Raw genomic sequence first — 12,860 nt, 5'->3', positions numbered from 1 at the left:
ATACAACCTGCCTGTCTCCTAGCAGTCTCACCATACAGCCAGCCTGTCCCCTAGAAATCCCTCCATACAACCTGCCTGTCTCCTAGCAGTCTCACCATACAGCCAGCCTGTCCCCTAGAAATCCCTCCATACAACCTGCCTGTCTCCTAGCAGTCTCACCATACAGCCTGCCTGTCCCCTAGAAATCCCTCCATACAACCTGCCTGTCCCCTAGAAATCCCTCCATACAACCTGCCTGTCTCCTAGCAGCCTCACCATACAGCCAGCCTGTCCCCTAGAAATCCCTCCATACAACCTGCCTGTCTCCTAGCAGTCTCACCATACAGCCAGCCTGTCCCCTAGAAATCCCTCCATACAACCTGTCTGTCTCCTAGCAGCCTCACCATACAGCCAGCCTGTCCCCTAGAAATCCCTCCATACAACCTGCCTGTCTCCTAGCAGTCTCACCATACAGCCTGCCTGTCCCCTAGAAATCCCTCCATACAACCTGCCTGTCCCCTAGAAATCCCTCCATACAGCCAGCCTGTCCCCTAGCAGTCTCACCATACAACCTGCCTGTCTCCTAGCAGCCTCACCATACAGCCAGCCTGTCCCCTAGCAGTCTCACCATACAACCTGCCTGTCTCCTAGCAGCCTCACCATACAACCTGCCTGTAACCTAGCAGCCTCACCATACAACCTGCCTGTCCCCTAGAAATCCCTCCATACAGCCAGCCTGTCCCCTAGCAGTCTCACCATACAACCTGCCTGTAACCTAGCAGCCTCACCATACAGCCAGCCTGTCCCCTAGCAGTCTCACCATACAACCTGCCTGTCTCCTAGCAGCCTCACCATACAACCTGCCTGTAACCTAGCAGTCTCACCATACAACCTGCCTGTCTCCTAGCAGCCTCACCATACAGCCAGCCTGTCCCCTAGCAGTCTCACCATACAACCTGCCTGTCTCCTAGCAGCCTCACCATACAACCTGCCTGTAACCTAGCAGCCTCACCATACAACCTGCCTGTCCCCTAGAAATCCCTCCATACAACCTGCCTGTCCCCCACGGGATCCAATTACCAGACAAAGATCTGCTCACAGCGTGTGGTTCCCTATAATGGCGGACTGAAGAGGGGTCCCCCATCTCTCTCGCTTTCTTTTTCCCAGTGAGTCTGGGTTGATATGATGCCATAAACCCCTTATAGTACCCTGCTGTCCAGCCCAGCAATACACATAGTACCCCTACTTCTAGACATGATTTGTTCTATCAGCATGGTACTGTATGTCTATTCCGTACACCCACCAACTCCTTTCAGATCTACAATAATTGTAGAAGAGTTGGCAAGGAATCAGCTAGGAGATGGCTAGGAGTTGGCTAGGAATTGGCATAATCTGTGCAATGACTTCTGACATGGAATCTTTGAGTTGACGCAGAGAGGTTTTCTTGTATTTTCTTGTGCCATATCTTCCTAAGCGTCAGTGAGCACGTGCAGAGTGTGCGAGGCGACACGTTCGTGTAGGTTACTTTTTTTTAAGGCACCAGGAATTGGTGTCACCACCCACTCACCCTTCTTCCTGTCCCGCGAGGGGAATCTGTGACAGCTTGGCAAGGTTCTTGGCATATTCCTCTTCAATCTTTATCCTGAAAGAGGGAAGGAGAAAAGGTTATTTACCATCGAATTTCAACACTTAGCGAGTCATTTTTCCTGTTTTGCACAAAATAACCCAGCACATCTGGGTTAAAAAAAACTAAAAGGAAATTGAAACATGAAATTGCTCAAGATAAAAAATGTAAAAAAAAGAGTTGTGAAACATTGTTCTGACCAGGATTGTCGACAGATCGACTCAGATAATAAAAGGGGATTTTGTAGTTTACCTTTCTCGTATAAACTCAGCCATCTCTTTCTGTATTTGCTTCCCCTTCAGCTGTTTCTGCAGTAAGACCTCAAACCCTGAGATACAGCTTGTCCCCTGAGGGTCCTTCTTATCCGTCTACACAACAACAATAATAACACAGAAATATACACTACAACAATATTTAGTGTGACATATTTTAAAAAACAAATAATATGACCAGATAACATTCAGTGATGTGATACTGCATTCTATGTACTTAATGCTATGCATTCAATCATATAGTTACTGTTTGTTTTGTACTGTGGGGAAATACCAGACCATCATTACTGCAGCACCATACTCCATTCTACAGCACCACAGCCAATGATATAGAAAGTCAACATTTCACACAGTAGGGTGCATGAAATACTTTTCAACCTGTTTTAAATCTGATCCTCTGTGTCTCACTGGAAACTGTAAGTCTCGGTGTACGGTGTCCACTGTTTTACGAACGCCTCCCGGTGTTGTCACCTCAGAGAGAGTGTAACGTTAGCCCGGTCTGACAGTAACGTTAGCCCAGTGTTAAAACCTGAGCACACACCTGGTGGTGATTAAGTTTCAGCCATGGGAGAAATGAAAACAGAACCAAACAGATGTTTGGAGCAAGGTCTCTCTCACTACACCATGTGTTATTCTACTACAGCTCTACAGCGTTAGTGTCGTGTAGAGAAGTATAGAATAGAGTAGTGTAGAGTAGTGTAGTGTAGAGTAGTGTAGTGTAGAGTAGAGTAGTGTAGTTTAGAGTAGTGTAGTGTAGTTTAGAGTAGTGTAGATTGGAGTAAGGAAGAGTGGGGTAATGTAGTGTAGAGTAGACAAGTGTAGTGTAGAGTAAAGTAGTCTAGAGCAGTGTAGTGTAGAGTAGTGTAAATTAGTGTAGAGTAGTGTAGTGTAGAGTAAAGTAGAGTAGTGTAGTGTAGTATAGAGTAGAGTAGAGTAGGGTAGTGGTGTAGAGAAGAGTAGAGAGGTGTAGTGTAGATTTGTGTAGAGTAGAGTAGTGTAATGTAATGTAGAGTTGTGTAGAGTAGTGTAGAGTAAAGTAGTATAGAGATGTGTAGAGTAAAGTAGTGTAGAAGTGTAGAGTAATATAGAGTATAGTAGTGTAGAGTAGTGTAGAGTTTAGTAGTGTAGAGTAAAGTAGTGTAGAGTAGTGTAGAGTAAAGTAGTGTAGAGTAGTGTATAGTAATGTAGAGTAGTGTAGAGTAGTGTAGAGTCGTGTAGAATAGAGTAGTGTAGAGTAGTGTATAGTAGTGTAGAGTAGTGTAGAGTAGTGTAGAGTAGTTTATAGTAGTATAGAGTAGTGTAGAGTAAAGTAGTGTAGAGTAGTGTAGAGTAGTGTATAGTAGTGTAGAGTAGTGTAGAGTAAAGTAGTGTAGAGTAGTGTAGAGTAAAGTAGTGTAGAGTAGTGTATAGTAGTGTAGAGTAGTGTAGAGTAAAGTAGAGTAGTGTAGAGTAGTGTGTAGTAGTGTAGAGTAGTGTAGAGTAAAGTAGTGTAGAGTAGTGTAGAGTAGTGTATAGTAGTGTAGAGTAGTGTAGAGTGAAGTAGTGTAGAGTAGTGTAGAGTAAAGTAGTGTAGAGTAGTGTATAGTAGTGTAGAGTAGTGTAGAGTAAAGTAGTGTAGAGTAGTGTAGAGTAGTGTATAGTAGTGTAGAGTAGTGTAGAGTAAAGTAGTATAGAGTAGTGTATAGTAGTGTAGAGTAGTGTAGAGTAAAGTAGAGTAGTGTAGAGTAGTGTATAGTAGTGTAGAGTAGTGTAGAGTAGTGTATAGTAGTGTAGAGTAGTGTAGAGAGGTGTAGTGTAGATTTGTGTAGAGTAGAGTAGTGTAATGTAATGTAGAGTTGTGTAGAGTAGTGTAGAGTAAAGTAGTATAGAGATGTGTAGAGTAAAGTAGTGTAGAAGTGTAGAGTAATATAGAGTATAGTAGTGTAGAGTAGTGTAGATTTTAGTAGTGTAGAGTAGTGTAGAGTAAAGTAGTGTAGAGTAGTGTAGAGTAAAGTAGTGTAGAGTAGTGTATAGTAGTGTAGAGTAGTGTAGAGTAGTGTAGAGTAGTGTAGAGTAGAGTAGTGTAGAGTAGTGTATAGTAGTGTAGAGTAGTGTAGAGTAGTGTAGAGTAGTTTATAGTAGTATAGAGTAGTGTAGAGTAAAGTAGTGTAGAGTAGTGTAGAGTAGTGTATAGTAGTGTAGAGTAGTGTAGAGTGAAGTAGTGTAGAGTAGTGTAGAGTAAACTAGTGTAGAGTAGTGTATAGTAGTGTAGAGTAAAGTAGTGTAGAGTAGTGTAGAGTAGTGTATAGTAGTGTAGAGTAGTGTAGAGTAAAGTAGTGTAGAGTAGTGTAGAGTAGTGTATAGTAGTGTAGAGTAGTGTAGAGTAAAGTAGTGTAGAGTAGTGTAGAGTAGTGTATAGTAGTGTAGAGTAGTGTAGAGTAAAGTAGTATAGAGTAGTGTATAGTAGTGTAGAGTAGTGTAGAGTAAGTAGAGTAGTGTAGAGTAGTGTATAGTAGAGTAGTGTAGAGTAGTGTATAGTAGTGTAGAGTAGTGTAGAGTAGTGTAGAGTAGTGTAATGTAATGTAGAGTTGTGTAGAGTAGTGTAGTAAAGTAGTATAATGTGTAGAGTAGTGTAGAGTAGTGTAGTAGTGTAGTAGTGTAGAGTAGTGTAGATTTTAGTAGTGTAGAGTAGTGTAGAGTAAAGTAGTGTAGAGTAGTGTATAGTAGTGTAGAGTAGTGTAGAGTAAAGTAGTGTAGAGTAGTGTATAGTAGTGTAGAGTAGTGTAGAGTAGTGTAGAGTAGTGTAGAGTAGTTTATAGTAGTGTAGAGTAGTGTAGAGTAAAGTAGTGTAGAGTAGTGTAGAGTAGTGTATAGTAGTGTATAGTAGTGTAGAGTGAAGTAGTGTAGAGTAGTGTAGAGTAGTGTATAGTAGTGTAGAGTAGTGTAGAGTAAAGTAGTGTAGAGTAGTGTAGAGTAGTGTATAGTAGTGTAGAGTAGTGTAGAGTAAAGTAGTGTAGAGTAGTGTAGTAGTGTATAGTAGTGTAGAGTAGTAGTAAAGTAGTGTAGAGTAGTGTATAGTAGTGTAGAGTAGTGTAGAGTAGTGTAGAGTAGTGTAGAGTAGTGTAGAGTAAAGTAGTGTATAGTAGTGTAGAGTAGTGTAGAGTAAAGTAGTGTAGAGTAGTGTAGTAGTGTAGTAGTGTAGAGTAGTGTATAGTAGTGTAGAGTAGTGTAGAGTAGTGTAGAGTAAAGTAGTGTAGAGTAGTAGTGTAGAGTAGTGTAGAGTAGTGTAGAGTAGTGTAGAGTAGTGTAGAGTAAAGTAGTGTAGAGTAGTAAAGTAGTGTAGAGTAGTGTAGAGTAGTGTAGTAGTGTATAGTAGTGTAGAGTAGTGTATAGTAGTGAGTAGTGTAGAGTAGTGTAGTGTAAAGTAGTGTAGAGTAGTGTAAAGTAGTGTAGAGCAGTGTAGTGTAGTAGTGTAGAGTAGTGTAGAGTAAAGTTTAGTGTAAAGTAGTGTATAGTAGAGTAGTGTAGAGTAGTGTAGGGTAGTGTATTGTAGTGAGTAGAGTAAAGTAGTGTAGTGTAGAGTAGTGTAGTAGTGTGTAGAAGTAGAGTAGTGTAGTGTAGAGTAGTGTATAGTAGTGTAGGTGTAGTGTAGTTGTAGTAGTGTATTGTAGAGTAGTGTAGAGTAAAGTAGTGTAGTGTATTGTAGAGTAGAGTAAAGTAGTGTAGTGTATTGTAGATTAGTGTAGAGTAGTGTAGAGTAGAGTAGTGTAGAGTAGTGTAGAGTAGAGTAGTGTAGTGTAGTGTAGTGTAGAGTAGTGTAGTGTAGAGTAGAGTAGTGTAGAGTAGTGTAGAGAAGTGTAGTGTAGAGTATAGTAGTGTAGATCAGTGTAGAGTAGTGTAGATCAGTGTAGAGTAGGGTAGAGTAGTGTAGTGTAGAGTATAGTAGTGTAGAGTAGTGTAGTGTAGAGTAGTGTAGAGAAGTGTAGTGTAAAGTAGTGTAGAGAAGTGTAGTGTAGAGTAGTGTAGTGTAGAGTAGTGTAGAGTAAAGTAGTGTAGAGAGGTGTAGTGTAGAGTAGTGTAGTGTAGATCAGTGTAGAGTAGTGTAGTGTCGATCAGTGTAGTGTAGAGCAGTGTAGAGTAGTGTAGAGTAGTGTAGTGTAGAGTAGAGTAGTGTAGTGTAGAGTGCAGTAGAGTAGAGTAGTGTAGTGTAGTGTAGAGTGCAGTAGAGTAGTGTGTAGTGTAATTTGACTCTGTGGTATGACCAGTCTTCATATCTTACCCAGAAGTAATCACAGTAGCTCCACTCATCTGGCTTTAACAGCTGCTGTTCAGGTGTACTCATAGGGAGGGGGAACGTTACACAGTTAATCTGAGAGAGCGAGAGAGAGAGAGAGAGAGAGATATTAGGATACACTTTTCAATGGTTTGAATTCTGCCAGAAGCACGTAGGTTATGGCAGTGACAGTTTGATCTTCCCAACACCTCGGTTTATTAAACTTAAATATAGGACCAGAAAAATAGGTAAAGTGAGACCTAAATGCCACCAGGGAGAGCTTAAATGAGGCAGAGGAAAGGTTGGCCCGGTGCGAGGAGAGAGATCCGGGTGTATGAGATAGTTCAACAACTGGGAAGAAAATGTAAAATGTATATGCATCATAACTGACTATCTGGAAAATAAATCAAGACAAAATAACATTTCAATACACAAAGTGAAAGAGGGGGCAGAAAAAAACGACATGGGTAAATTTGTGTAAGAACTGTTAGCGGATAAAGTTGGACGACAAACATGTTCAACGTGCGCACCACCCAGACAAGGTCAATATCTGTCGTTCTGCCCTTGAGCAAGGCAGTTAACCCACTGTTCCCCGGGCGCCGATGATGTGAATGTCGATTAAGGCAGACCCACGCACCAACCCTGCCAGGCAGGCACAGATTCGTGAGGGTGCAGTGACTCTTTAGCTGGTCTCTAACCGCATTTATCTTCCTATCTTGGTTACATGTGCCTATTTGTCCAGCATCAAACATGTGAGGGTGTATCTTTAATGTGGGAGCACTCAGGTGCCTGTCTAGGGTGGGTAGGGTTAGGCACCGTTCCATCATGATAGGGCCAAGTGATATAACGTTTCAACACTTTCGTTTTGTACAAATACATTTCCATCTCTGCGAAAGAGAGACTCTCTCTCTATGGCATGTCCTCGCAGACACATTCACACACACTTTCCTTCGATACTCACTTTCACCTCCTCAGACTCATTCAAACACATGGACATCTCCATCTTTATCATTTCTATAGCGTTCTTATGTGGAGATGGGAGAACCTTCCAGAAGAACAACCATCTCTGCAGCACTCCACCAATCAGGCCTTTATGGTAGAGTGGCCAGACGGAATACACTCCTAAGTAAAAGGCACATGACAGCCCGGGCTGGAGTTTGCCAAAAGGCACCAAAAGGATCATGAAAACAAGATCCTCTGGTCTAATGAAACCAATTTTGAACTTTGGCCTGAATGGCAAGTGTCAAGTTTGGAGGAAACCTGACACCATCCCTATGGTGAAGCATGGTGGTGGCAGCATTATGCTGTGGGGATATTGTTCAGGTGCAAGAACTGGGAGACTAGTCAGGATTGAGGGAAAGATGAACAGAGAGATGAAAACCTGCTCCAGAGCACTCAGGACCTCAGACTGGGGCGAAGGTTCAACTTGCAACAGGACAATGAACCTCAGCACACAGCCAAGACAAACGCAGGAGTGGCTTCGGGACAAGTCTCTGAATGTCCTTGAGTGGCCCAGCCAGAGCCCGGACTTGAACCCGATCAAACAACTCTGGGGAGACTTGTGCAGCGACGCTACACATCCAACCTGACAGAGCTTGAGAGAATCTGCAGAGAAGAATGGGAGAAACTCCCAAATACAGGTGTGCCAAGCTTGTAGCGTCATACCCAGGAAGACTCGAGGCTGTAATCAATGCCAAAGGTTCTTCAACAAAGTACTGAAGTCTGAATACTTATGTAAATGTGATATTTAAGTTGTCTTATTATTTTAAAAACCTGTTTTTTCTTTATTGGGGTATTGTGTTTAGATTGATGAAAGGGGGAAAAAAAAATTTAATCAATTTTAATCATAAATTGTGGAAAAATCAAAGGAATACTAACCAGGTAAATGCCAAGAATAACCATATGTGGAAAAAGTCAAGGGGTCAGGAATACTAACCAGGTAAGCACTGAACTAACTGGGAAGAATGTGCTGCGGAACCAGAATTATTCAAGAGCACTGGGAAACAAAAACTGGGAAGAATATTATCAAGAGCACTGGGAACTAACTGGGAAGACAAACTGCACATAGCAATACCCCAAGAGCACTGGGAACTAACTGGGAAGACGAGCTGCACATAGCAATACCCCAAGAGCACTGGGAACTAACTGGGAAGACGAGCTGCACATAGCAATAACCCAAGAGCACTGGGAACTAACTGGGAAGACGAGCTGCACATAGCATAGCACTGGGAATAACCCAAGAGCACTGGGAACTAACTGGGAAGACGAGCTGCACATAGCAATAACCCAAGAGCACTGGGAACTAACTGGGAAGACGAGCTGCACATAGCAATAACCCAAGAGCACTGGGAACTAACTGGGAAGGAGCTACATCTAACCCAAGAGACTGGGAACATGTCCAAGACAGAGCCAACTCTGGGAAGACTACTCTAACCCAAGAGCACTGGGAAAACTTCAGGCTGCACATAGTAATAACCCAAGAGCACTGGGAGGATACATCTAGAAACATGTCCAAGACTCTGGAGGGAAACTTCATAACAGTCACGATTGTTCATAACTCCTATAATACAACCAAAGTAGAGTGGTGACATCACACCAAGTTGCTGGGTAACAGTGGGGAGAACGGGGCTAACCACACCCACATACTATAGTTCTGCCCAGTCCTAAATAATTTCTGGACTGAGACATACAAAAGTATTGGATGATATGCTTGAATGCTCACTTTCTCTAAATCCAGAACACATACTCCTAGGGAGAACTGTACTGAGAAGGTCAGTACAGGTGCCTCAAAGCTGGGGCCAAGAGACTGAAAAACAGCTTCTATCTCAAGGCCATCAGACTGTTAAATAGGCCTCATTAGCACATTAGAGTCTGCTGCCTAAATACATAGATTTGAAATCACTGGCCACTTTAATAAATGTAATACTAGTCACCTTAATAATGTTTACATATTTTGCATTACTCATCTCATATGTATCTAGTATATTCTGTTTTATCCTATTCTACTGTATAGTAGCCTCTGCCACTCTGACTTTGCTCATCCATATATATACACATATATTCTTAATTCCATTCCTGTGCTTAGATTTGGGTGTATTGTGTGTATTGTGAAATTGTTAGATATTACTTGTTAGATATTACTGCACTGTCGGAGCTAGAAGCACAAGCATTTCGCTACACCCACAATAACATCTGCTGAACACGTGTATGTAACCAATAACATCTGCTGAACACGTGTATGTGACCAATAACATCTGCTAAACATGTGTATGAGACCAATAACATCTGCTAAACACGTGTATGAGACCAATAACATCTGCTAAACACGTGTATGTGACCAATAACATCTGCTAAACACGTGTATGAGACCAATAACATCTGCTAACCATGTGACCAATAACATCTGCTAAACACGTGTATGTGACCAATACCATCTGCTAAACACGTGTATGAGACCAATAACATCTGCTAAACACGTGTATGTGACCAATACCATCTGCTAAACACGTGTATGAGACCAATAACATCTGCTAAACACGTATGAGACCAATAACATCTGCTAAACACGTGTATGTGACCAATAACATCTGCTAAACACGTGTATGAGACCAATAACATCTGCTAAACACGTGTATGTGACCAATAACATCTGCTAACCATGTGACCAATAACATCTGCTAACCACGTGTATGTGACCAATAACATCTGCTAACCATGTGACCAATAACATCTGCTAAACACGTGTATGTGACCAATAACATCTGCTAAACACGTGTATGTGACCAATAACATCTGCTAAACACGTGTATGTGACCAATAACATCTGCTAAACACGTGTATGAGACCAATAACATCTGCTAAACACGTGTATGAGACCAATAACATCTGCTAACCACGTGTATGTGACAAATAACATCAGCTAAACACGTGTATGAGACCAATAACATCTGCTAACCATGTGACCAATAACATCTGCTGAACACGTGTATGAGACCAATAACATCTGCTAACCATGTGACCAATAACATCTGCTAACCATGTGACCAATAACATCTGCTAACCATGTGACCAATAACATCTGCTGAACACGTGTATGTGACCAATAACATCTGCTGAACACGTGTATGTGACCAATAACATCTGCTAAACACGTGTATGTGACCAATAACATCTGCTAAACACGTGTATGTGACCAATAACATCTGCTAAACACGTGTATGAGACCAATAACATCTGCTAAACACGTGTATGAGACCAATAACATCTGCTAACCATGTGACCAATAACATCTGCTAACCATGTGACCAATAACATCTGCTAACCTGTGACCAATAACATCTGACCAAAACATCTGCTAAACACGTGTATGAGACCAATAACATCTGCTAACCATGTGACCAATAACATCTGCTGTATGTGACCAATACCATCTGCTGAACACGTGTATGTGACCAATAACATCTGCTGAACACGTGTATGTGACCAATACCATCTGCTAAACACGTGTATGTGACCAATACCATCTGCTAAACACGTGTATGTGACCAATACATTTTGGTTTGATTTTGACACGTGTCCAGAAAGGACACCTTGCTTTTAGCTTTTTTTACATATATATCTTTTTGTAATTAATATTATTATTTTATTATCATTATTTATTAGGGCCAACAATGACTTGTACCATAGTACCAATTATATTGTTTTATGAAATGCTGATTGTTGACTGTTTAGGTTAATTGTTTTAGGGTGGCCGTAAATGTATATATATATATATATATATATATATATATTCTGTAGTTATTCTGTAAAATACAATGTAAGACATAACAAATGTTTTCTTAAATACTCTTTATTTAAGAAAACATTTGTTTGTCTTACATTGTATTTTATTTCAAAGAATTAGTCGGTATGTAAGGGCCTGAGGAGTTAGGTATGTAAGGGCCTGAGGAGTTAGGTACGTAAGGGCCTGAGGAGTTAGTTATGTAAGGGCCTGAGGAGTTAGGTATGCAAGGGCCTGAGGAGTTAGGTATGCAAGGGCCTGAGGAGTTAGGTATGCAAGGGCCTGAGGAGTTAGGTATGCAAGGGCCTGAGGAGTTAGGTATGTAAGGGCCTGAGGAGTTAGGTATGTAAGGGCCTGAGGAGTTAGGTATGTAAGGGCCTGAGGAGTTAGGTATGCAAGATGCGGAGCTGCACGCACACACACACACACACACACACACACACACACACACACACACACACACACACACACACACACACACACACACACACACACACACACACACACACAGCGTGCAAACATTGACTGTCCACCTCTGCTGAACTATTCAAGGTGCTCTGTTGCTCTGGCAACACTTCTTCTCTTCAGTTCCAATAATAAAAGACTATGTAACATCCTGACAACACAAGGATCCTTGAATCTGTCAACTCTTTTCTATTTCCAGACTTTATGATTAATGCCACTCAAAACACAGTAACAACAACTGTCAAACACCAGCATTTATCCTTCATCAATCCTGACTGTCTGTTGTAATTCTCTCTCCCCAGTAGATGTTCAATACATTGGCTGAGCGACTATCACCCTGCTCGGCCCATCTCTATCTATTCTCTATCTGCTGCACAGGGCCTGAGGGTTGGGTATCTCTCTCTCCTCTCCCTCACTGTGTGGCTGTCAGTTGTAACTGTTAGCACCCAGGCTGAGAAAGGGCTGACAATAGGACTGTTATTATTTCCCGAATTCATTCTCATTACCTCCAGCAGCAAAACAATTCTGGCCGAGGGGGGTGGACCTACTGCTGAGCCTACCTCCTCACAGGGCAGTTTACTGCTGTTAAATTGCAAGTGGACAGGGTATGATAATGAAGATAAAGATGGCAATCTCTTTTCCACTCTTCCTGCCTCCAGATTAAATACAAACATCTGGCTTCCATCACTTTCTAATGAGCCTTTAAGTGACCTTAGCTGACCTTCACCAATGACCCCCTTAACACCTTACATTGGTAATTAGCTGAGGGTTAACTAAGGATTGAATCAGTCGACTTTACTGGTCTGGGTTAGGGTCTGGGTTTAGGTTAGGGTCTGGGTTAGGGTCTGTGTTCGGGAAAGGGTCTGTGTTAGGGTCTGGGTTAGGGTCTGTGTTTGGGTTAGGGGGTCTGTGTTTGGGTTAGGGTCTGGGTCTGGGCTAGGGTCTGTGTTTGGGTTAGAGTCTGGGTTAGGGTCTGGGCTAGGGTCTGTGTTTGGGTTAGGGTCTGGGTTAGGGTCTGGGCTAGGGTCTGTGTTTGGGTTAGGGTCTGGGTTAGGGTCTGGGCTAGGGTCTGTGTTTGGGTTAGGGTCTGGGCTAGGGTCTGTGTTTGGGTTAGGGTCTGGGCTAGGGTCTGTGTTTGGGTTAGGGTCTGGGCTAGGGTCTGTGTTTGGGCTAGGGTCTGGGCTAGGGTCTGTGTTTGGGTTAGGGTCTGGGTTAGGGTCTGGGTTAGGGTCTGGGTTAGGGTCTGGGCTAGGGTCTGGGTTTAGGTTAGGGTCTGGGTTAGGGTCTGTGTTCGGGAAAGGGTCTGTGTTTGGGTTAGGGTCTGGGTTAGGGTCTGGGTTAGGGTCTGGCTAGGGTCTGTGTTTGGGTTAGGGTCTGGGTTAGGGTCTGGGCACAAGGGTCTGTGTTTGGTTAGGGTCTGTTTCTGGGTTTAGTTAGGGTCTGTAGGGTCTGGGTTTAGGTTAGGGTCTGTTAGGGTCTAGGGTCTGG

At 42.5% G+C, this 12,860-nt stretch overlaps 1 protein-coding gene across 1 annotated transcript in view; it reads right to left on the bottom strand.

Moving 5' to 3' along the window:
- LOC135505217 (growth arrest-specific protein 7-like) overlaps positions 1–12,860 on the bottom strand; it is a 119,615-nt gene that overhangs the window by 42,796 nt on the left and 63,959 nt on the right. Inside the window, exons 6-8 of the mRNA XM_064924395.1 lie at positions 6,134–6,223; positions 1,856–1,971; positions 1,547–1,621 (exon numbers count right to left, since the gene is read on the bottom strand). Of these exons, the coding sequence (XP_064780467.1) occupies positions 1,547–1,621; positions 1,856–1,971; positions 6,134–6,223 (281 nt within the window). The remainder of the gene's footprint in view (positions 1–1,546; positions 1,622–1,855; positions 1,972–6,133; positions 6,224–12,860) is intronic.

This window comes from Oncorhynchus masou, chromosome 18, assembly GCF_036934945.1.
Source record: "Oncorhynchus masou masou isolate Uvic2021 chromosome 18, UVic_Omas_1.1, whole genome shotgun sequence".
Lineage (NCBI taxonomy): Eukaryota > Metazoa > Chordata > Actinopteri > Salmoniformes > Salmonidae > Oncorhynchus > Oncorhynchus masou.
Note: the sequence above shows the minus strand (reverse complement) of the source record. Positions and strands in the feature narration are given on the sequence as shown.